This window comes from Mya arenaria, chromosome 9, assembly GCF_026914265.1.
Source record: "Mya arenaria isolate MELC-2E11 chromosome 9, ASM2691426v1".
In the NCBI taxonomy this organism is placed as follows: Eukaryota; Metazoa; Mollusca; class Bivalvia; order Myida; family Myidae; genus Mya; species Mya arenaria.
In genome coordinates, this window is record NC_069130.1 from 38,774,764 (window position 1) to 38,801,510 (window position 26,747).

At 35.5% G+C, this 26,747-nt stretch overlaps 1 protein-coding gene across 1 annotated transcript; it reads right to left on the bottom strand.

The window, feature by feature from the left end:
• Positions 1–863: 863 nt before the first annotated feature.
• Positions 864–26,747, bottom strand: LOC128246709 (vigilin-like). Its single transcript, XM_052965063.1, has 23 exons — positions 26,674–26,747; positions 21,274–21,464; positions 20,376–20,486; positions 20,006–20,119; positions 19,491–19,697; positions 18,936–19,151; positions 18,256–18,462; positions 17,968–18,075; positions 17,201–17,384; positions 15,430–15,569; positions 14,921–15,025; positions 14,297–14,410; positions 14,002–14,088; positions 11,264–11,395; positions 10,695–10,913; positions 9,797–10,018; positions 9,177–9,395; positions 8,109–8,277; positions 7,315–7,457; positions 6,293–6,445; positions 5,407–5,715; positions 4,573–4,788; positions 864–4,328 (listed from the first exon to the last, which is right to left on the bottom strand). The coding sequence occupies exons 2-23, from the start codon at positions 21,415–21,417 to the stop codon at positions 4,083–4,085; spliced, it is 3,765 nt and encodes a 1,254-aa protein (XP_052821023.1). The 5' UTR covers positions 21,418–21,464; positions 26,674–26,747; the 3' UTR covers positions 864–4,082.

Sequence of the window (26,747 nt, forward strand, 5' to 3'; positions counted from 1 at the left end):
CTTTCTGTTATATTACTTTCTACCTATTCTACTACTATAAAAGGCAACCATCCAACAGTGCAATTCGATAAAGGGCGACCATTAAACAGGGCCCTTATTTATTTGACGAACCATCCAACAGCGCCATTCGATAAAGAGCAACCATCCAACAGCGTCCTTGGATGAAAGGCAACCATCCAACAGTGCCCTTCGATAAAAGGCAACCATCCAACAGCCCCCTTCGATAAAAAGCAACCATCCAACAGCGCCCTTCAATAAAGAGCAACCATCAAACAGTGCCCTTCGATAAAGAGCAACCATCAAACAGCGCCCTTCGATAAAGAGCAACCATCAAACAGCGCCATTCGATAAAGAGCAACCATCAAACAGCGCCCATCGATAAAGAGCAACCATCAAACAGCGCCCATCGATAAAGAGCAATAATCAAACAGCGCCCTTCGATAAAGAGCAACCATCAAACAGCGCCCTTCGATAAAGAGCAACCATCAAACAGCGCCCTTTAATAAAGAGCAACCATCAAACAGCGCCCTTCCAACAGCGCCCTTCGATAAAGAGCAACCATCAAACAGCGCCCTTCGATAAAAGGCAACCATCAAACAGCGCCCTTCGATAAAGGGCAACCATCCAACAGCGCCCTTCGATAAAAGGCAACCATCCAACAACACCTTTCGATAAAGGGCAACAATCCAACAGTGCCCTTCGATAAAGGGCAACAATCCAACAGCGCCTTTCTATTAAGGGCAACAATCCAACAGCGCCCTTCGATAAAGGGCAACAATCCAACAGCGCCTTTTGATAAAGGGCAACAATCCAAAAGAGAAACCATCCAACAGTGCCGAACAGATGGAATCAAAACAAGCATATTCTAATTTTCAAGTTTTAATTATTTATACTGTGGTATTCACATTATCGTTCATAGTACATCAGATAGAGCTCACTATCTCAACAAAATCCTTATTCCAAAATATAATGCAATTTACATAACATACAATTCATTTAGAATCATTTAAAATACATGGGTGAACAATGAAATGCATAAACCTGTGTTTCAATTTATTACCATAATATACTTTGCCGTTAATAAATACTTATTTTATCACATAAGCTAGAACCAAAGTTTCTTGGTAAATCACCCTAGACGTAAAGCTGGGTCAGAGTTTACCGTGGTAAAAAATTCCAAACTCAAGTAAAATAATGAACACAAAGAACATGCAATATGTGTTGAGGTTTCAGTTTAAAAGGGACGTAACTCCATATACTAATCCAGGGAGTTACGTCCCTTTAGCCCTGATCCCTCCATGAATGTCTTAACAATATGTGTCACATGTAATAACAAATGGTGCAGACCAATATGTGACTATGATCTCCCTCCAACCAATGTTCATGCATTAAAAATGGGTCATATTAGGTTTCAAAACCAGAGAACATTAAGACTACACAGTATGGGATGGGGTGGTGGGGGGAATACATTACATTTAACAAATTGTAGTAATTCGCTTTTGAAACTCTACAATACATGACATTGGTCATGTTGTATTAATTCACTATTCAAACAGTTGTTATTCAGAGGCATATATTTTTTTCATTCAACATCTATTGAGCAGAATCAAGCAGGTCTTTTCAATTAAGAATCACTGCATTTTGTGAACGTAAATTTTTGGGATATTTCGTGAATCCATGAATGACCAAGAAAAATATTCAATGTTCTGTACCATTGCATTCAGATGCTTCAATACTGTAAGTCACAGATTTAAAACTGTGTGAAATATACAAGAACAAAAATGTGAAAAAAGACCTTACGAAAATTTAAGTCATCTACAGTACCACTGACTTATATAATTTCATTTAAACGTCATTTATATAACTACAATTTAACTGATAAATCATGCGAGCGAAGTTTAAATAAAAAAAACAGTTACGATCAACTTGCTCTGAAAAACATAACATTAACAATATCTTGTTAAACTAAGGATAAACATATGACTAAAATACTCAACAGTTTATATTCTCATTAACAAATCATTTTTTGAGGAATCAAAGCAAGGTGGAGGTAACTCCTTATTTTTTTTATTCGGAGTCACAACCTTCTTCCATTGAGCCCTCTAATTCATTCACAAAAAACAGGCGAAAAAGAGCATTACAGGACATTTAACTGACATTTAGCAATTCATTGAATTTTAATACAAAAATCTAGTACAACCTTTTTGCTAATCTATACACAATTTGCACACAGAGAAATGCATATATCAGCTGTGCAGGGGTTCTAATGGCCGATAACTGCCAATCCTGACAAAAATAGCCGGGAGTTTGAGCGATTCATGCCCCAAAAAGCGTCAAGGGGCTTGGACCCTGTTTTGAAATTCTTTCCGAAGTTATTGGTGTTTGCTACTGTTTTTGACGTATCCGCAGAATGATCTTTATAAGTGTACAATAGTTTGAAGTAAAAAGCTCTAAATCTTGAAATTACTATCAATCCCGAGCTAATAAACCCCTGCAAATGTCAACGATTACTGGACAACAACAATGAATTTGAAATATTTGGTGTAAATATTTCATGCATAAATAAGTTCATAAAATCCAAAGTATTTCATTTTTGCTCTGACATTCATCCAATGTAACTACAGCAGTGTCGTACAATATTAGGCTGATTGATAATGATTAAAATCTATCATTAAAATAAAACAGAGGTCAAGCCTGAACTATACAATTATACAAACAAACTTCGTCAAATAGTTCATTCTTTTCGTGGTTTTAATATTTTTTTCTCAGACCAAAATAGAACTTCAAGGCCATAATTAATGAAAGTTTGCTTGGCTTTCCCCAACTGAATCACAAAAATATTGGCTACCTGAAAGTAGTTTGTTTCGCCTTTTCGTAGGTCATTTTTGTTTTACTTTTTTTTTAAACCGAATGAAGGGTTTGGGTCCTAGTAGTAAAAGAAACATACAAAAAAAACCTACCAACACATCAATATAAGGGTTAGACAGGTGAACGCCAAACAAACTATTCCTTTATGCTGGCCATATGCTGAATTTAGTGTTTCATACTGGTCATTATATAACACAGAATTATGTTTTAGAAAGCCCGGGTTAAACATGCCAAGCAGACCAGTTAAAGCTCAAAAATAAAGATTACTTTTATGACTAGCTTTAGGATAATTCTCTTTTTATTCTTAAAACAACCTCATTGAAATACAACTTCGGTAAACAATGAATACATACCAAACAAACACTAAAAATAAATCCTGATACCGGTAGGCATTTTTCAAAAAATGTATGCCACTAATTAACATCTTAAATAATTCTTAACATTTATATAAATCAAAAAGAAATGTGTGTTTTGCAATTTAAAGACAACATAATTGGTGTACTTGATTGTCTTTAGTTACAAACATACAACAGAAATAATGACTTTAAACTTCTAGCAAATTATGGCGTTATTTGATACTTCGCTAACCTGAAAATGAGTATAACCTGAAAGTTCTTAAGCGACCCATATTAACTGTAAATTAGCAAAGTTTATCCCGGCCTCTTAAAAATGAAATGAAAAATGTGCTTTAAAACACCGACACCAAAAATATTTGGCATAAAAACAGCATCTGTATGCACTGGGTAAACTCTTCGACATTCAAAATTATGCATTACTTTATTCTTAAATTATCGTCAGTATTTTTACCTGATCATTTGAAAATAATGATATACACTGAACAAAATTAATTAAGGGTCACTCATACTACTGATATATAATGTTAAAATATTGATATAGATCAGCAGACTTCTGCCTAAAGCCTGTTTGAAAGGTTACTGAATGTAAATAAAACAACTGTTTTAATACCAGTAGGTGGCCCTTTACTAATTTTGTTGAGTGTATTGTAAAATCTTGTTATCCTCTTTTAAATGCATTTAACCAAACACAAATCACTCGGCAACAACTGGTAAAAAGGAATATCATCAACAAAAGTAATAAAAATACCTCATAAACAAAACAGAGCAGCTAAATCCAAACCCTTGCAAACAGTTTCTGCATAAACAAATGAGGACTCTTAAGTTGATATAGCTGTATTAAAATTGCACAGATATTCCTCACTTTCTGCGCATGGGTCCCCAAGCAAAGGATGATTTCGGAGCAACAGCCGAGCCCCCTGTAGCACCAGGAAAGCTTGGAAATTCTGACGTGCTGCTGGTATCTGGGGCGGAGCCATCGTCCTTATCCCATGGGGCATTCTTAGTGTAGAAGCCCGGGTTCTCGGATCTCTTGGGTCTCTCGGGCTCAATCCTGCTGGGCTTCTGAAGGCTCTTCAGGTATTCATCATCGATGATATCTTGCAACTAAAAGCAAAACAATGAGGTTTTAATTCTGTAAAAACTGAACTTTCATCATGTTGTAATCACAGACATACCAGACTTTGCAAATGAGTGCGAGCTTCTACCAGATTGTAAACTAAATTTCCGTACCTTTTGCTATTAACTGTAATCATGTTGTTCTATTTTTACCAGATCCATCATGCAGATCTTACAAGACTGAGCTTTGGGCTAAGGCAAGTCTTTTGACAAAATGTCTTTGAAAACTTACAAATTCCTCCTCCATGTTGAGAAGATGGTCTTTACACTCGTAGACGTCATCCTCAGCACCGCTGATAACGAGTATGTCTTTGTCGTCGTTACCCCGAGGAAAGCGGAGATCCACCTTGAAGTCGTCCTGGATACGCCTCACACCGCGCCCTTTCTGCCCGATGATGCGGGAGTGTATGCGGTGGTCTACACGAACCTCAAGATGAACTTGGTCCTCCTGTAGTATGAATAAGGTTTACTGATAAAATTGGTGACAATTACGGGTATCCTTGGTGGCACCTCATTATATGAGAGCTGCAATTTACTCAGTGAGGAGTTATCAGAGCAACAGTGTTCTTATGGGTATATCATGGGCTTGTTTCAATGTTAAAACTATTTTATTAAAAAACTGAAAATATGTTTGCATCATATTTTCGTTAAATTGCTACATATCTTTGCAAATGTATTAGTAGCCAGTATTAAGAATGCACACACAGTTAAGAAAATGACAATTATCAACATGTTGCCATTTAATGGAGTTGAGAGTTTTAAGAAAGTTGTAATTTCGAGCATGTGTACAAAGTCTTGAATGATATTTAAATTATGAGAGATTTTGAAAATTATAAGAGATTTTGATGACAGCAAAGCTTTCGAAAAACAGAGAAGCTTACAACTGTATTTTGAGAAAGTTCCATACAAAAAAGATTTATTTCTCAGGAATGACTACCGGGTCAATATTCTCACATAGGAAATTTAGAACCTTAGATATTAATATGCCCATTAAGCTGGGTAAGTAATAATACCATAAATACTGATTTCAAACCCCTCAGAAAAATTGCTGTTTCTAGTCACTTACATAATCTTTCACCATACGAAGGATCTCATCACGTGCTGCTTCACAATTCCTCTCGTAGCCGATGATCCTAATCACGCTCTGGTCCTCGTCATTTCTCTCCGGCAGCTGAATGCGAACATCGTGGTCGCTGCGTATCTTGTTAATCACCTCCCCACGACGGCCGATGAGTTTTGGGTGATAGTCGGGACTCACTTCAACCTTGATCTCAAAGCTCTTCAGCAGCCGATCCTCCTTGTCAAGTTCAAGGTCGCTAACCTTGGCTGCAAGGGCTTCCTCGGCCCGTTGTACATTTGCTGGTGGACCTGTCACCTAAAATCAGTAAAATTCATTATTTATTTGCTTTGTATACAATTCAAAATTCTATTTCAGATGGATTTAGCCATAATGCATATACAGGACTTCTAAAATCCAACAATTTGCTGGTCTTGACCAATTTTGACCAAGCTGGACCGATTTCAGAAACAGAAAATGGTAAAAAATCAGTCTAAAATTTGTTCATTTAATGGGGGGGGGTCCTATTGTATGCTACCAAGGCTGATTGAAGTTTAAAACTTTTAGACACCCTGCCCATTGTTAACTCGACAAAAACTTAGAGGTTCAATCCCTGCCACAGGACTCTTACCCTCTTAGAATTGAAATAGAACTGTGGTGTCTGCCAAGGAAATGTAGTTAGAGTGATTCATATGAACTATAAAAGGGTTCTTTCATTTAAACTGTTAAATCTATATTTAATATTAGGTTATAATTCGAAATTAACCATCAGTCATTACTGATTTCAGCTTGACATTGACCATGATAAAGTCTTTCATCAAAATCATGACAATGATCAAGTTCTGTCTTTCATCAAAATCAAACGAGCAAATAAAACACATCAAAGCTTCCATACCTTAATGACGTCGCTCTGCTGCTGTTGCGGTGGTATGGAAATGTTCACGTTACACTCATCCATCAGTTTGCGCACGTCACGTCCCTTCTGGCCAATTATGTTCTTGTGGAAGTCAAACGGAACAATCACCTCCTTCGTGATTGGCACAAGGTCCTGCAAACAATAAAATAATGGTTATGAATTGCCATGATTAAAAAACATAATAGGTATCAAATGTCTTGTTTTCCAACATCATTCCTCCTAAAAATAGTTCTGCTAATAACAAAGTCCTCTATGTTTGCACATAACATGGTATTCCAAGGCCTACACAATATGCATTTTATCAAAAACACTAGGTATAGTTGTGGTTATTAAATTATATGAGAGGAAATCTTTTTCAGCATACAAAAGTAAATCTCGACTTCCTCATGGGGGCGAGTGCATCTGGTCAACTCTTGGTATATAAGGTCAGCCTCAGTGGACAGTATTTCCTCAGGTTGACAATACACATTTACCACTCAGGAAGTCAATACTTGCATGATATAATTTTTATCTTCAATAATTTAATAATTCACAATGATAGATTATAAGTTCTTAACTCCAAAGATTTCTTTGAATTGCATTTGTCGTCTGTCTTAAATGCCCAGTTTTTTTCTAGTAAACATGACCATGACCTTTAACCTATTGACCCACATAGACAATACCCAATGCAGATTTTAAGTGGTTCAAAAGCTATAGATAGAAACAAGTGTTTGTAATTTTTGTAGTAAAAGTCACCATAATGACCTTTGACCTATTAAATTGATGGGCGTATTCTATTGATCATGATCACTCTTTTACTTTTATAATGCCCTTCATAAGATTTTGTGTGGTATGCACAGCATGGCAGATGCTTAGGGATTGCTTTGTCTGGTGGCATTGTTGTCCGAATTTTTCTTTGATTTCTGCTTAAATACTTTTAATTAATTTGGTTTCGAGACTTCCAACTTGATATAAACAGTGATTCACTGTAAAAGTTATAAAAGTAAAAGTCAAGACCTTACCAGTAAAGCTTTCTTGGCCTGTTCACACGCATCCACCTTGCCAGTGATGGTGATAATGTTGTTCCTCTTCACCTCGCCGTTCACAGCTTCCCCATTAACCATCTCAGGTGCTTCACCTGCATCAGCAGCATCACCTGCATCGCCTGCAAAAATGAAACCGGTAATACAGAGTGAAAATAACGTGCCTGTTGACACAGAAAACGCATGATATGAACTATATTTGTACAGTCTTTCTGTGCCCTGAGATGATATTTCATCTTAGTGTTATAAAGGATGTTATGTTTAAAGATTGAATGATAATGACCGATAATTCCAATCCTGAAAATTTGCTTACTTTGAGTATGAAGGACCAAAAAATCTGTTCGCAGATTTTTATATTTAAGTTTAAAAATTGATAATAAAACATTACTTTTCGAACAGAAATATGAAAATATGCTCTTTGATCTTTTGTCAGCAGTCTTAAAGCAGTGGTTTGCAGATGTTTACATAAAAATTAGGTCATTCCTATACAAAAAATTAAAAAGTTGTCAAAATGGTAAATCTGTGAGAGTGCAGCTTTAACGGTCTTTTTATCATCATCACTGATTAAGGTTTACATTGTCCCTGATGAATGGAATCGGGCTCAGATAGCCCATTTTTTAACCCTGATCAAGGTACCCAGTATTAAGATGTACACATAGGAGAGCTCCTTCAATATTATAAAAATAAATTGCATTCTTTCTGTTCTTACTATAAATATAGCATAACACAACACCGAAATCTCATTAGAACTGCAAAATGTGTTCTGTCCATACCTGCATTGGTTGGTTTCTCTGCTGGTGGTTTGTCAGCAATGGGTCGGTCAGGGAACTTTATCTGCACATCAAAGGTTGATGTGATTTCCTGAACGTTAGATCCGCGGGCCCCCATCACGGTACGGTGGAACTGCTGTGGGATGTCGCACTCTATCATCACCTGGGCTTCCTGTTGGTAAAGATTTTTTTATTTGTTATTCAAATTGGACTTTAAATACTAGCAGAAGTTTTATACTAAGGTTTCAGCCAGGTTTTTGAAAAGGACAGGGTGCTGCAGAAAAGGGACAGGGTGCTGCAGAAAAGGGACAGGGTGCTGCAGAAAAGGGACAGGGTGCTGAAGAACAAAAGGGCACATTGTATCAGGCAGTGAATAATTAAAGAATTATGAATTTCATAGAAATGTTAGAAATTGCTCATTTTAAGTAATATTAGGTTTCATCTACTAAATAAGTAAAGTTTGTTTGAATTCATAATCATATTTCAAGTTGTAATCAAAACTTAAGAAAGATTTGACCATCTTAAACATTTGATTCTTTGAAGGCAGGAGGGTGCACATATTGGTCTCCATGAGGGCAGGAGGGTGCTTCCAAAAAAGGACAGGGCTGCAGCACCCTTTCAAAACCCTTTAGCAAGAACCAGATATACATATTGAAATGTTCTCCTTTAGCTCAAAATCTGGAGATGTTCGACAAACATCTTAAGTCATTTCTTAACTTAACAAATTATAACTAAAGTGTTTTTACATTCAAGTATGTATTTCTGAATAAAATCAATGAAAATAAAGTACTACAGATATTATAAGCTAATTATATCATATATCAGGTGAGATACTTAACACTTATAAAAGTGACTTCAGCTAGGAAATGACAAAAGCGTTAATTGAATACACCGAGGGAGTCATCGCCCCTAAGGGTCCTTGGGCTTTGAGAAGTTGTTAACCAGTATGTCTCCAGCAATGTTAATATAAGAGCAAAAATAAATAAAGGGTACAAAACAACAATAAAAAGTGCCAGAGTTATGGTTCTTGCTACATAATAAAGAAGAATAACTATCATCCACAGTACTGACCAGGTCAGCCACGATCTCAAGTATTCTCTTCTTGGCACCCTCCACACAGTCCTTGGCCCCTTTGATCACGACTTTGTCACTCTTCACCCCACTGCGGGGGAAACTGACGGTCACGCCCCCAAAGTCATCCCCTATCTGGCGTAGAACCTCACCCCGTCGAGCCACAAAGTGCTTGTGGTATTTGGGGTCCACGTTTACCTCTCCCTCCACGATGTTATCCTAGAATTGGAAGAAAACTGATGTCACTGAAGTGTTTAAAGGGCTGGACTCTGAAATTTGGGCCCAAAGACTCTCTGTACTTATACTTTTTTGTTGCAAAACTGAGAAATAAGCTTTAATCATTTTTTTTTCTCATTTATTTTTAAGGTTTAATCTTAGTGTATGATGATATAATGTTTTCATGACGAACAAATCAAGAATGAAAGTCACAAGCTTGAACAAATGTTAAGCGGTGTTTTGACCATGGTTTTGTAATGTGAATTGTAATGCGAGTTGACAGTGAACTGAATATCTTTAACATTTTAGTGTATAGATAACAATTTGAATTTCTACACAACATACTAACTTTCAAGTCATGACCTAAAACAAAACATTCAAATGGCAAGAGTCTGATAACTTACAAGGTCCTTGATAAGCCCCTGAATTTCCGCCTTGGCCTCTTTAACAGCCTCCTTGGTTCCGATGATTGTGATCAGTTCCTGGTCCTGATCATCCTGTCCCGGAAAGATAATTCGAGCGCCAGTATTTTCCCGTACTTTTCGGATTTTCGCACCTCCTCGACCGATCAGGAACTTGTGATACTCTGGCTTAGCACGGATCTCCTCAACATTGCTGGTGGTTTGCTGGAATGTTAAGGTTAGAGCTAAACCAGTAACCATAACCCATGGGGCGGGCGGGCAGGGGGGTGATTTTTATTTAAATAGTATATGGGTGGGTATCTTTTTTTTTTACCATGAAAGGGTAAATTTGCTTTTGTTGGGGTGGTTTATTTTAAAAGTGCCTTCCCACTGGGGGGTTTTATGTTTAAATGGAATAGCCCTTAACTCTTTGTACTATAGTACTTTTATAGAAAATTAAATTTGAAAAAGTTAGAGCCATAACATGACTATGCAAATAAAAGGTCAACATAACATGAATTGCCTGAACAATTAATACAATTTTAATTTAACTCAACCACATTTTAAACTAAGCCCATATTCATTAAGCATCTTCAGTCATTTCCTAACTTTTAAGTTGATTTCTTAAATTTTTGATAGCAAAATTTAAAGAAATGTGTAAGTGATTTAACATCCAAGATTTTTTTTTTTCAATTAGGCCAATAAAGATCCTTTATGTATTATTTCATATGACTAAAGAGATACTAAAATAAGGAAAGTGACTTAAGTTAGGAAAATTACTACAAGAAGTTTAATGAATACCGCCCCTGGTATTTAACTTTCCATACTTGTACCATCAATTCAAATAACAAAAATGATTGCATAAATCGGCAATAATCAACAGATAATACTCGCAACTCACAACTTGCTTGGAGAGCTCCTGCAGTTGAGTCTTAGCCTTGTCCACGTCCTCCGCTGGTCCCCGTATGGTCACCTTGTCGCTTGTGCTGCCCTCTGGAGGGAAACGGATGATCACACCACCACACTCGTCCATGATGGAGCGGATCAGACGGCCCTTCGCCCCGATGATGGAGTTGTGCAGCTTGTGCGGGACTTCCACAGACACTTCCTTGATGTTAGCCTGGCAAGTAAACAGTGTAAACAGCAAATATATCCACAACCCCCTGATCTACTGTATATAGAAAACATGAAAAATGTAATGACAATACACTCCTGTATTATATGGAGAAAAATTGACATTTATTTTGCATCAACCCTAAGGGGTATGACGACATCAGTATTTATATCAATACTATATCTGATTGAACTAGCTGACATGCTCTCAAATATTGTGATCAATTGATCAAGCACATCTATGACTGTTTTTACAATATCTTTGTTTGTCACGTTCATGAATCAGTGGCTTATTTCAAGCCAGTTATTAAAATGTGGCATACATAAACGCTGAGTTATCATTATAAGAACACCAACCAGCTCTTTTTGAATGTCTTCAATCCTCTTTTTGGCTGCCTCCACGTTAGCCTTCACCCCTGTAATGACAATTACGTCGGAGTCTGAGGGCTTGTTGGGTAAGTCGATACGCGTGTCAGTCTCTTCACGAATCTGAAAAAAGGAGGTCATAAGATTTATTCACATACAGTACGCAAACAGAGATACCATATCCGTGTACATAGATTGTGACGAAGCCGAAAGATTTAGCCCTATCGACTCATGATGGGGTCTGTTTCATGCATAGAAACCAGGGGTCGTATTCATGTAATGTCTTAAACCATTTAAACCAATAATGGCTTAATAATTTCTCAATTCCTTTATTGGCATTGCCGATTGAAAATACCTACTTTTATGTTAAAAACACATTTTTCATTTAATTTGATTTTGAAAATTTAAAAAAAATGACTTAAGTTAAGAAATTACTTGATGTTAAATGAATACCAGCCAAGAACTAGTGTCCATTTTGAAAAGTCCAGACAATTTGGAATAACATGAAACCATTCACCTGGTATCTTACAACTGCTTGAGTGAGAGGTGGACACCAGTAAACAACTTCACTTATTACATAATTGTAGTACATAGTCTGACTTATTTGGAAAAGATCCCAGAGTTTTTAATAAAATCTTTGGCAGAAATGTTGTCTTGTTAATATAGTCTTCTTTTTTTAAGATCCTTGTGTTTTTGACTCAACAAGATTCGAGTATAAAACCACAATACCAGGGCTCATCCTACCAGGCGACTTAGGTGATTAAGTCGCCCTGCCCGCGGCAACTTCGCTATTTTCTAAGATCAAAGCGAAGTCAACTTCGCCGACTTTTTCAAAGATCAAAAAGTCGATATCGCTAAGAACTAACGCTTGTCAAAACAGAGCGACTCCGCCTCCCGCCTGTCAGCTCGATTGACAAACAGCCAATCGTGTTAAACCTAGTAAATATGCTCCATTGACTTCAGCCAATGAGAACGCTTGTTTTATTCAATCGAGGCACGTGTTTGCACCATTGACTTTGTGTACATGTGCTACGTCATCGATGTAATAAAATTGTAAGGGATTAATTTTTACACTTGCCGATGTTTGTAAATGTCAATTAGTGCCAATTAGGATTTATACTTTATGACAATAGCGGTTTAAACGATGTGCACTGATGACAAATGAACTTAATTGGATGTGATTATCGCGAAGTTAGCGAGAAGGGCAAGCGCAAATCACAGTTCCAGGTTTGTTGTTTTTTTTTATTTCAGAAATGCTTCCATTATTTTTTTTTCTTCGAACGGTTCACATCAATATTCTATATACGAGATATTTTGGATTCTGTTGAATAGTAATCATGCTTTCTACGTGGCTTCTGCGGGATTCCCCAGGCCTGAAACGTAAAGCTGACGGTGTTGAAAGTGATGACATGATCGAAATTGGCACTGCGAAGTTTGTAGAGGTGCTAAGTTGGACAACGCCTACGCCCGTGGACATGACCAACCAGCAAAAACAACCAATCATCAGAGACATGGCTGGTGTAAGTATTTATTAAAACAATAGAAGCATTGCTTAGTCCGCAGATAAATCAATTCAAAGTGGTATTAATTTTAAGGTGTCTGGCTTAATATATTTTAAAACATGTTGTAATATATGCCCAAATTATTTTAAATGACAGCTGAAAATGATGAGATACTGTGAAATATTTTGTGTATTTTCAGCAAATCAGCACAAGGCCACCTTGGAAAAGACAGTTCTGAGTTCCCAGGAACCCATGAAGAAAATTGTACTGGCCAAACTGTCCAAGGATGACAAGCTTGGGGTCAAGCTCCTTAAGACTGCCTACCACCTGGCCAAGCGGGAGCTTCCCAAGGTGGAATTTCAGTACCACCTCCAGCTTGCTGGGGCCATAGGTGCTGATCTCGGCTGACCTTTAGACCTACATTGTGTAGACTGATCAAGTGTATAGTGCTTCTTGTTTTGAGAACTAGGATGTGATGATATATTGACTACTTTTTTGTTTTTTACAATTGATGTCATGTTGTTTGATTTCAGCTAGTTTTGTTTGTATTTATTAGCTTATTTTATTTATTTATCATGTATTTAAATTCAGATATATATTTATGTGTGCATGATAGGTTTGCATGTAATAAAATGTTTGAAACTTGACTTTTTTTTTTTAAAGATATATACAACAAATTAATCTAACTAAAAACCAGTATGACTATTTTAAAACAATTTAAACACCTATTTAATTGCATAGAAAAGTTGTCCAGGGCACACCAGAACCCACCATTTGACATTTAAAATCTCAAAATTTTCCGACCTGTAAGAGGGGGATACCCCCTCCCGCACCCTCCCCCTTTCTCACTTCTCCCTAAAATTTCTGTCTAGGATGAGCCCTGAATACTGTGTTCAATTAACACAGCTAATGAAAATTTCTCAGAGATAGAAATAAGGATATGCCCATAGGTATAGTATTATCAAATCACTGATTTACAGAACTCAAAAGTGTATTGTCAGACTGCATGAAATGCTCATACCTAAAAACCTGAGTTTTGTAAAATCTCTTGAATGCATGCTACACTGGACATAGGTCTTGAACTTTTTTCAACATTTTATATTCCAAACTGAATAAGTCATCTGATTTTTTCAAGCACATCGCAATTGTATTTTTGAGCAGACTGCAATGTTATGCAAGCTGTCAGAGCTTATTCCTGCCTATAATTATATATATTGATCCTCCTACCTTTCTGATGTTGGCTCCACCCTTGCCAATGATAACCTTGTGGAAATCCTTGAAGATGTGCACCTGGGCCTGGTAGTTGCTTGCAATCTGGATTTTGTGAAAGATAACAAGGTTAAATGAAAAGATTAGGTCAACATTTATCCAAGGATTTTTACTTACCAATCATACAGTTCAATGTACAAAGTAGTCTAATGATAGCCAGTGGACAACTTATGCAAGTTTCATATAGTACATAATATAGTATATTAGTACCAAATTTTTAATTTACAGAAGGACATCAAGCTATAGCACATACCAGATCCTGCGTCATCTTTGTGAGGTACTGGAAGCACTTGTCCACATCCGTCTTGGGCCCTCGCAAGGTCACCACATCGCTTTTCTTACCCTGGTCAGGGAACGTGATCTGTACCTGCAAGGAGAAAAAATTATGTGTGACATTGAATCATCCATTTATATGTCATTCGTTGTTCTTCCGCCATGAAAAAACCCTGTTTAAACCAAGTTATAAACAGTGCTCCAGCTAGGCAGGGTGGGGTACTTGCTGCCCTTTTCCAGCACCCTGCAGCCATTTTACTACACCCTGCTAAGCCCTTTTCTTTGACAAGAGTCAATTTTCAGAAATAAGTATAAAAATAATAAATATGCATAATTTTCACACTAAAAGTAAAGATAACATCTACGGTGTAATAACAAATAATTAATATTGAAAGTAGTTACATCACTTACACAATAAGAAATGAACATTGGCCATTGCATGTGTCCCATTAAGGCTCATTTAATGCGCATTACAAGTGGCCTTTCTGAATTAGCACCCTGCTCTTTTCGACTCAGCTGGAGCACTAATATGTATAACACCTATTTATGTGGTCCAAATGTGATTATCAAGTTTAATTTTATGAAGTTTAAGGCAAATCTTTACCTGGTTAAACTTGTCTCTTGTGGCTTTAATGCCTTCTCCCTTGGCCCCGATCAACATCCGGTGGAATCGCTGCTCGATCAGAATGTCCCGTGATTTCTCGTTTTCCTGGAAAAACAACAGAGAATACATGTACAATACTTTAACTTAAATCTGAAGAGTAATTCAAAAACCTAATTTTAAAATATGATTCCATATTTTTGGTAGCACCTGTCCCATTATAAGTGTTTTAATTTGATATTTTAAAAACATTTAAGGCCATATGCATCAGTGTGTATCAAACCATGGTTTTACAAATGCACATAATGGTTGATGTATATAAAGCATACAAAACTTTCAATGCAAGTGAATGGTATTGGGTCAGAAATCATTCAAAAATGAAGTATAATAACAAGTTTCATGACCAACTATTCTAAAACTGCAGACCGTTTCTTCTTTCAAGGACAATTTGAATACTACTAAATAATTGCTGTGCCAACCATATATAAACACAAATACAAATATGGACCCACCATTCTAGCAGCCATCTCCAGCAGTTCTTGTTTCGCCTGTTTGACGCCGTTTGGCTCTCCTTCTATTCTGATGGTGTTACTATTCTCCTGGTCTGAGGGGATCTTGATGGCAACATTTGTCTCATTCTTGATCTTTGTGACTGGAATACAGAGGTTTTTGTTCCTTAAAACCGTAGAATGATGGTCATTAGTGAAAACAGAGCTTTTCGTTCTTTTAAACATAAGTATGAAAGTCATTATTGAAAACAGAGTTTTACGTTCTTTAAAACTGTAGTACAACAGTCATTATTGTAAACGGAGGTTTTCGTTCTTTTAAACTTAAGTATACAGTCATTATTGTAAACGAAGGTTTTCGTCCTTTTAAACTTAAGTATGACAGTCATAATTGTAAACGAAAGTTTTCATTCTTTTAAACTTAAGTATGACAGTCATTATTGTAAACGGAGGTTTTTGTTCTTTTAAACTTAAGTATACAGTCATTATTGTAAACGAAGGTTTTCGTCCTTTTAAACTTAAGTATGACAGTCACTGTTGTAAACGAAGGTTTTCGTCCTTTTAAACTTAAGTATGACAGTCATAATTGTAAACAAAAGTTTTCATTCTTTTAAACCAAGTATGACAGTCACTATTGTAAACTGAGGTTTTGCGTGTTTTTAGACTTAAGTATGACAGTCATAATTGTAAACTGAGGTTTTCGTGTTTTTAAACTTAAGTATGACAGTCACTATTGTAAACTGAGGTTTTCGTGTTTTTAAACTTAAGTATGACAGTCATAATTGTAAATGAAGGTTTTCGTCCTTTTAAACTTTAGTATGACAGTCATTATTATAAAAGGAGGTTTTTGTTCTTTTAAACTGTAGTATGACAGTCATAATTGTAAATGAAGGTTTTCGTCCTTTTAAACTGTAGTATGACAGTCATTATTGAAAGTATTTAAACAATGCCTTACATCTGTTTATTGCCTCCCTTTAAAGCAACTGTGCACCAGATTTGTGACCAATTTGCAAGAAAATTGTCGAAAACTTGGTATTTATGTGTACAATGCATTGAAACTTACTATAAACTGAAGTACCACATAGTTTACAATTTTTTAAGTTTTGCAGTTTTTTGGGCTTTTTTCCATTAAAAAAGTTGACTGGGTATGTCTACCTAGTAGAATTCATTCCTTATGGGTGATTGGCTAGTCAATGTTATCACGTGATATTACCAAGTTAGGTATATTCATTACAGAAAAAAACTTTTTTTGGTGCCAATCTGGTGCAGTCCCTTTAACTCATGAAGTATTAGGCAAGATTATTCAAACCAACCTAGGACCCTTTTAAGCATAAAAGGAGTGTCAATATAAATGGTTCTAGGTTCAAATCACCAATGACTGAAATTAATTGAAATATGCAGCAAACTTTATTTACAAGCAAAACTCAATCCAAAGGCAATACTCTTACAATTACTTCATGAACAAAACACTGGGCCCTGTATTAATAAGGTATTTGTATTGTAAACATCACACTTCTTAGGAGTGCTTGGGTTAAACGTAAAGTTACAAGCAGAATTTATGGGATAAATGTCCTTATATTAAATATTTTAATTGAAATGCAGTGTACGTTAGAAATTGACTCTCTTAATCCTTATGCTCTTTATTGAGCCACGGCCCAGACTTTACAGTTAGATAACAATAGCTAAATTCAAATACTCAATGGAATTTTTTATACGGAGTAACGTCAATTTATCAGCTCAGCCCTCTGTTGGTTAAAACTGAACAACTTTTACTCACTGTTGGCTCCCCCTTTCCCGATGATGTGTTTGTGGAATCGCTGGTCAATCTCGATTTCTGCGAAGTCCATACGGCTCTGTAGATCCCTCAAGAAGTCCTGAAGTGCCTTCACAGCGTCGTCAACCTCCTCCGGTGGCCCCTCAACCTGGATCTTATTCTCCCCCTCGGTGAATTCTATGTGCACCTGCGATAGCAAAGAATTAACATGATACTTGTCGTCATTTTTTAACCATTGATTTGACCAATTAAAGGATTGCATTTCATCATTGGATAACAGCACATCGTTACATAATCCAATGTGTTACTACCAACAACTCTGAGGTTCAACTTCTTTCACAGTACATGGCACATCTAGCACCCATTGGTATCCTATCAATTCAAGAGCCAATAGTGAAAAGCTTTTCAACTTTTTTTGTTTCATATTTAATACCATAAACACAAGGCAGTGGGAATGGCAGGTACCCATATAATCCCTAACCCCATTAAAGAACATCACATCATCTTCAATTACTGACAACAACAAGGAATTTGTGAGCGGGGTAATAAACTACAGAGGCTGCCAAATACTCAAATTTACTATTCTGATCTGATTTCTATGTGCTAACTAACATATTTAGTATAAACACCATCTTGTAATAAGACGAAAGAACATCCGAAAACAAGAATATTCTATCAAAACAATTACATACCTATGGTAACTTCACTTCAAAGTTCATAAAATTGAACTCGATAAACCTTTTAAACTCATGTATAAACACTATGGGTACCTTAGGAAAGTTGGCGGTGATGTTGCGGATCGTGCTGCCCTTCTTGCCGATGATGTACTTGTGGAGCCAGTCAGGGGCGCTGATATCTGCAAACACCACGCTGTTGGCCTGCAAGTTATAAAACCCTTCTAAATAAGACTTCCAACAAACAGATGTTATCAGATTAACTAGTTTAAAACTTGACAATTTTATCAAGAAATGACTCGAATTACTTATATCAGCTTACGCTGTTATCACACTCAATCTTAAATAAATTTGTATCAAGAACGTTTTTAATCCTTTACTAACCTTGGAGTAGACCATGGTCAGTGCGGGCCCAAGTTTGTCCTGTTCTCCCCGGAGAGTGATTGTCTCGGAGGAGCTGTCTAGGGGCGGGACCTCAACAGACACACCAGTGTTGGCTAGGATCTCCTGCAGGTTTGAGCCGCGGGGTCCAATCACGTATTTGTGCTGTGATTTGCGAACCTCCACGGAAACTGTCTGGCACTTGCGGCACTGTGGGATGGAAAAACAAAATAAAGGTGAATGTTACTGAACTCATGAATGTTCATGACACAGAACATGACAAGAGCACTTCGGAGTGAGTGTCGCAACTTGACAATTATTAAAGCATGAATTATGGACCTTCCTGTACATGTGCATATAGTCTTTGGCAACATGTGCTCACAGTTTTATTGAATTTCTGGGTTTTTGTTAGATATGACCTAGGAACACTGACAACCCCAAAATTGACATCATTCATATCAAAATACCTTAACTTTTTTCTTCCAGAAATTAGTAAAGCGAAAAGGCACCGAATTCCAACATCATTCAACGAGTATCATTCGCGTAGCTTTATTGATCAATGAGGGATGCCTTCTAAAAACACAGAATTCCATCCTAACCAATAAAATTTATTTAAGAGTAAGCCATAATCCAAGAAACTAACATCTCTTCCCAAAACAGTAAAAATTAATCAAATCTCCCACCTTTTCCTCATAGATGGCCATAATAGTGGCCTTGCACTTCATGACCCCCTCTTTCTCGCCGGTGACCACGATCTCGTCCTTCATGACACTTGGTGGTGGAACGTTGATCTTCGCACCGGTCTCCTCCATCAGCTGCTTGATCGTCGAGTTGTTCGGTCCGCACACGAATGGATGGTACACTTTCTGTACTGGTAGCCGCTCATTAGCTAGCTTAGACTGGAAAAAAAGGGTTACTATATAGAACTCTTGAAATATTCCAAATTGCATAATATGTGTCAATGTATTTCATTTTCCATAAATATTTTATCAAATGCTGCGTAAGCAAATCCTTTTAGAACTTGTATGCCACAATTTTTTAATGATAAAGTACTATTTTTAAAGCAAAACTGCACCACTGAATAATTATGATATTCAAAATATGAAAGCAAAAATATATGTATGCCTGGCAGATCTATTTTTCGAAAGTTGATGCAATAACGAGCCAATGTACATATATAAACAGTCCATTGATTACAAGACCTAGTATGTAATCTTATAACAGTACGCGAACCCTACCTGAATGTCAGAGACGACCTGGATGTCATGCATAGCCTTGTCAATGCCCTCCTTGGTTCCCATGATACGGATGACATCAGAGTTTTCATTTTCGCGTGGGATCGTGATCTTGGTAGCAGTCACCAGTTCAAGTTCCTGCAGTTTAAGTCCCTTTGCCCCGAGGATGAAGCGGTGGTGCTCACGCGGAATACGGATGGTTTGGTTTGCCTGTGCATAGAAATATGTTATTATAAAATGAAACAGTTGGCACTTTTTTTTTATTAAACCGCTACTTTCATATGACATACTCAATAAGTTACCTGCTTTGAACCAAAAAAACTAATTCAATTTTCGTGAAGCACTAAATTATTGAAATAATCAATAAAAAATATCTCAATTACTCAGGACACCCAGGATAAAGCTGGCCGTCTTATAACGGCATGTCAAGTATATTAAACTTAAGCGCGATCCTAAATAATGCACCTAATTTTTTTTGGGGGGGGGGGATGCATTTTATATTTCACAGTATCCTGTACCTGTGTCTGTAGGCGGGTCATGACCTCCCGGCGGGCTTTCTTAACCTGATCCTCACGCCCAGATACCACCACAGTCAGCGTCTGGTCCCGTGACAAGCTCATCTCAATTGTTACCTTAAATCAGGGACAAATTTATATTTTATTTGAAACAAGACATTTGGTTTATAAAACAGGTAACAATTTATGGACAAATACAAAAATATCCCTAATATAGGGACAATTTTTTTAAACTTATCTTCACTTATGCGTTATTTTGCTTCTCAAGTCTTGGCAATTAAAACAGAAGCATTTTGCAATACTTTACAGTTTAAACCTTACAAAAATACATCATCCGGACCACTAGTCATAGAAATTAGAGCCAAACCCTTACCCCGGTGCGTGCCATGATGTCCTTGCAGACATCCGCCTGTTTGCCTTCATCACCAAAGCTGTTCTCCAAGTCATCCCTGAACTTACGCTCAGCCAATGGCACAGTGAACACCTGTGTATCGAAAACTTTTGATATTACTTTCAATACATTTAAACTGCCCTTCCTATTGATAACTACATAAGATCTTTGAACATATCTTATCAGTCATTTTACAAGTTTTACAACACCTGACTTTGGAACAATAAATTTAGAATAAAATATGTGTATTATTCTTGTATAGAAGTTAACAAAAGTTGTTTTTGTAACAGAAAGTAAAGATTGGTCATCCATTCAATATATCAATCAACTAAGTATTTGCTCCTGTATCAATAAATTAGCTCATTGACTATTTCCTGAACATGTGGATAAAACGTCATGTACCAGCTAATGAAAAAAACAAGAACTTTTCATTCATCTGATAACCGAGGGCAGATTTAAGGCCAAATCTATATCAAAACAATTAATTTTAATTATTGACAAAAATTTACAACAAACAATTATCCTTCACCTGTAATATCTGTAGTATTATGCTGTTATCTTTCAGAAAAAATCTGTATCAGATTCAGGTTTTTTATCTAGCATTTTATTTATTGTTTGTTAGTCACTGTACCCCTGTGGTAAAGTCATCTAAAAACATATTTGTGTCAGATTGATAACCATATTGTCTGTATTGATGTTTTTGCATGTCCATTGTATCATAATGTCACCATGACATCTACCAAAATGAATGTGTTCATGTGTGAGAACATTCTGCTGAATAGAAGTTTACAACAGGTACCACTAAAAATATTTGTAAGAAGTTGACTTAAATGAAAATGATGTTCTTTAATTATATGTAATACAATTTTTTAACACACACCTGGGTGCATTTTGATGACCTCACAGTAGGGATCTTGGGGAGGTTGGTCCACAAATTCGGAGGGCTGCTCATATCAGTTGGATTGGAATTCAGAACTGGGAAAGCGTTCCCGTAGTCTTCCATAACTCCCGGATTAGTAGCCATGTCTCTGAACTCGCGTCAATTTAACAGTTCCGAGTCGAACAGTACGTCTGAAGGTATGAAACAGTAATACGGTTTTTAGTCATGTTGGGAAAAGGACAGGGTGCTGCAATCCAGAGAAAAATTGCTATTGAAAAAACCAGCACAGTGTATCATGCTGGGAAGATTTTAATCCTTATGAACATGACAGAAAATGTGATTAATTAAAAGTAATATTAGGTTTCAACTGCCAAATATGTAAAGTTTGAATCAATGTATTTATATTCACATTCATTTTATTATATTAAAGTTTTAATCACAACGAAAGAAATATTTGACAAAGGTGCAGCACCTTTCATAACTCCAGCAACATTTAGGTGAAAATTAAAAAAATGAAGCCTTTCATTGATTTCCTTTTTACTGTTTGCTGAAATAGGAAACTGGTCATTTTTTTACTTCAGAATATGTGGTTTATAGTGGTTGATTGTTGTTTCAAGTGTACTGATTTTAGTGAGAAATTAAACTGAAATCATGTTTTCAACTTTAAATAACTTCGTAACCACCTATAAAATCAAAACAAGGTTTTCTTTATGCTGAAGTTTAATGTATTGGTTATTGCGTAAGCAAAGGTTTAACAAATATTAATGAATAATTATTCTACATGGCTTAATAGAAATTGAAAGGTGTCCAGTTTTAGTTTGCTCCAAAAACGGCCAATTGATTCTTTTCTACTTCCAGCTAGTGATGAAACAATAATCGAGTACAATCGATTAATCGTCGCTGACAATGCTATGTCGGCGACAATCGATAGTGGTTGTTCAAAATCGATGTCGCTAATGCTACTTCCGGTACCATCGTATTTTTTTTTGCTGTGATAAATGTCGAGTTAATGTCAATTTTTGTTACTGGTAAATTTCCGTTGAAGTCATTTTAACATGGGAGGTCACCCTCTTACACAAATGCGGTGCATGTAAACACTTTTGCGAAAAAACTCTCCCAAAATTACAAATTGTTTATATAAATCATAAAACCTTCTTCAATAACCTGTCTCTATGGTGTAGTGTGTCCGGTCTTACCCGTGATCCCGGCTCCATGCATTCTGTTTTTAAAACTTTTTTTAGTATCGTTTGTAATTCATTAATTTACTTTTTTGTGAAAGTTTTATGAAATTAAGATTTTCTAATGAAATTTTCAATATAACAGTTTATTGAATGTTAAGCTGGTTCACAAATATTTAATATGCTTTTACATGGATAATATGATAAGATAACTTACTTGATGCGGTGTGCATCATTTTGCAATTAATATGCAATTATTAGTTTTGTTGTGTTTTTATGTTTTTTCGTTGAGTTATAAAAGACAGAAAGGTTATGGAAATTTACTTATTGATGCAAGTGGCAAGACTATAGAATCACACGTACCAGGGTTCTCAATAAGTTTCAGTTGAACCGTCTCAAAGAGTAAAGTAACCGACCTGCTTCTACTTATTCTATTTAAAATTCATTTAGTTTTCCAAATTTTAACCGGCCCAATTGCCATTTGAACCGTCCATTTTGGCCGGCAGCCGGTTCTTATTGAGAACACTGCGTACTCAGGTTTAACCATTTAAATGATCATGATAATACTATGTATAAAGAATGTATTTCTTACTGATATTATGAACTTTCAATTATTGTTCGATAGTAAATCGAAATAATTGGTCCGATTCGATTCGATTATCGATAGCAAATGGAGTCCGATTTTCAAACACTACTTCCAGCATTGAAATGTATCAGTAAATAGATGAAGTCTTGTTTCTTTATTTAGTAGTGATGTTTGTTATATTTTTTTCAATATTTTTTCAAAAAATTCCATTCTGAACAACACATTATTTTTTATATGGAACAATGTGTTCAAAGGTGTCCCAAGTGTACGATTTAGCAAAAATGATGATTTTTTTTCTTGTTCACATGAAGTTTTGCTTTATTTGCACATTCTTAGTAAGAGGGGGACCATACAAATTAGTCCTAACACAGATTTGACAGAGTTATGCCATATGACTTTTTTTCCTGCAAATAATGTGTTGTCCCAAGTGTACATGGCTTTTGACATGTTTAATTAACAGGTGTCAATGCCAAAAAATATACATGACATGTCATCTAGATGCATGCAGCATTTAATATTTAGTGGCAGATGTCTTACAGAAATTTCTTTTCAGATGTTATAATGGTAAACTTGAAAAATATTATGGATAACTCAAAATTTTGATGGTAATAAAAAAGTAAAATAAGTGTCTATTTTTATTGACAAACTTCTTTTAATGTGTGTTACTATTCTTATAGCTTAAAAGAATGCATATTCTCTTGAAAACTGTTGATTTTGTAGGGTAAAATCCAGCGGGTTGAAGTTAATGCTATTTGTGTACACTTGGGACATACAAAATAACTTGTATATGATATTATACAAAATATAACAAGCAATAATTCTTCGCAAAATCAACTTAAGTGAAAAATGTCTTCTCCTCTGACAGGGAAATTCAATTCTAACACCGGAAGAACTCTTAAAAGTAAAAATAAATCAGAAATTGATTTTGGAAAGTCTGACAAAATATTAAGTAATATTTAACACAAAGCGCGCAAGCAGATCCATGAATATCTAAAACAGCTCAAGGGCTAAGAAATTACAGAAAAAGAAAAACCTTGAGAACAAAGTTTACAATGATAAAGAAAAGAATAGCCCGAAGTATAACAAAGAAATAAGAGTGAGAGATAGGTTGAGAAAGCAAAAGTACAGAATGAAAAAGCTGAAATAGCCCCAAAAGCCAAGACTGCAAAGGCAAAACCTGACCCAAAAATGAAAAAAAAGGCGCAGAATGAAAAGTTTGATAAAAAATGGTCTTTAGAAAATTATTCATCGTATTTAAGTATTCACACATCGTATTCCTCAGAATCTCCAGGTAATGACCCTCTTGCCTTTACCTGAAGATTCTGAGGAATACGATGTACGAATAATTCAATACGATGGATAGTTTTCTTCGAAATGCAACACAAAGGAAAAAGTTAATGGTCAATCTAAACAGAGATTCAAAACATGGAAGTAAGTAAGAATCCAACAGAATTGAAAGACATGTTCAGAGTAAACATATAGTGGGAAGACCGGGTTACTCAGGATCAGAATGCGTCATCTTGCATATTCTGATTTTAAGAATAATCTATATTAAGGGTATTAAAAGCTGCGACAAGATAAGAAATAGAACAAAGGTTGAAGACTTCAGAAATAAGTGGCAACACAGAATGGTATCATTCTTAGATGATAATTTAAAAATTTTGCCAAGCAAGAAGGACGTTTAAGTCTAAGAAGGAGTTCCAGAAGCTAAAAGACATCTACTGGTGCCAAGAAGGAAACTCTTAAAGCTGCACTCTCACAGATTTACCGTTTTTACAACTTTTTAATTTTTTGTCTTGGAAAGAGCAAATTTTTTGGTACATGTAAATATCTGCAAACCAATAATAAAAGATGGCTGACAAAACATCAGATCGCAGACTTTCATATTTTTGTTCAAAAATTAATGTTATATGGCTTAAAACGTTACTAACGGTTTAAGAAAAAGGCATAAAACATCAATTTTTGAAATTGAATATAAAAATCTGCGATCTAATTTTTTGTCGGCAGTCTTATATAACTTGTTTCCATGCATTTACGCAAAAACTGGCTCGTTCCAAGACAAAAAATAAAAAAGTTGTCAAAACGTTCAATCTGTGAGAGTGCAGCTTTAAAGTGATTCAAATAGAACAATCCATGTTACAAACAATCAAAAGCTCAACACATTCACAAGACAGATTTCCAAACATTATAGGACATTGAACTTGAATTATAAATAAGTGTGTATTTGTGTCCCAAGTGTATGCCAAATATCAAAATATGTTGAAAATGATGACTTCTATATATTTGACAGATGTAAATATATTGTTACAAAATTTGGCACACTTCATTCATACATCCTGAGGTTTTGAAAATGCAGAGATTAACCACTAGAAATGACACTGTAACTGATTTAATTAAACTTCAAGTGGTACAAGTATAAAAACAGACCCATAAAAGTACAAAAACTTTGTTTTTGACACTTTTTTGCTTTAATAAGTTGACTGTTTACTGTTAAAATGCTGTTTATACATTTTGTTTATGATAAAATTGAGCTTAAACAGCTTTAAACCTTTCATTTAAAAAAATAAAATGTATCAAATTAGGATATTCAATTTACAAAAAGTTAAATATTTTTTTCAAAAATAATAAGTTTGCAATATTTTCTTGTTTCTGAATCCACTTGCCCTTTCGGTATATGTAACTAGAACCTTCTTGCTATCTTATTCACTGTATAACTTACTCCTTGCATGTGGTATAAAATTTACCCCTTTTTCACGCTACGGCTTCATTTTTTTATTTTCACCCATTTGTGATTTTTTAAAGTGCATTTACTGTAATTACATAAATAATACTCTTAAAAAGTTAAAAAGAGCTTGAAAAATCATTTACAGAACTGTGTAAATTGTGAAAATATCTCTACTAAAGTTAAAGATATGGAATTTCAAAATGCTGAATACTGGATGTTTTGTCAGGAGTATTTTCTTGCATAAAGCACTTATTTACTCATTAGCTCAAATCATATAAGCAAGTGCAATGTTGGACGGACGTGACTGCAAGCTACCTTTTTGTACATGATATACCAAATACACTGCTGAAAATCACCCTCACACATCATTCATATCATTAGATATTTATATATTTATAAAATAACACAGAGATCTTACGTTTTTTAAAACATATATATCTAAATGCTTCGGTGTTACACTGGTAGATAAAAAACATTCACAAAAATGTTTTCAATAAATATTAGTGTTTTATTAAACGACAACATTAATATGTATACTGTATAAGAGATTAACTAAGCCTTTCTGATCTGGCTATGAAAGTCTTTTATGTAACAACAGTACTCATAGTGGTTGCAGCAAAAGAGAAACGTACTTATACTATAATTTAAGAATGAAGTAAATGAACGATTTCACAAAAAAACAATAATAAATGTCATATGATATAAGTGGGTGGGGCTCATTGATTGAGCATGAATTATCAGCAAATAATTACGAAACATGTGGTTGGCAACATAAGTGAATGACAAAACATTTTTGAATCAATAAGTTGAATAAATTGTAAGTAAATAAACCTAAAAAACACCGAAATAAAACTTATAAAATTAAAAACACATGTCCACGTCACAAACAATTTTGACAGCTATAAACTTACAGTACTGCGTCCAAAAGTCCGGCCTAAGTAGTTTCAACAAAAACGGTTGACTCCAATTTGGAAGTTCTCTCGTG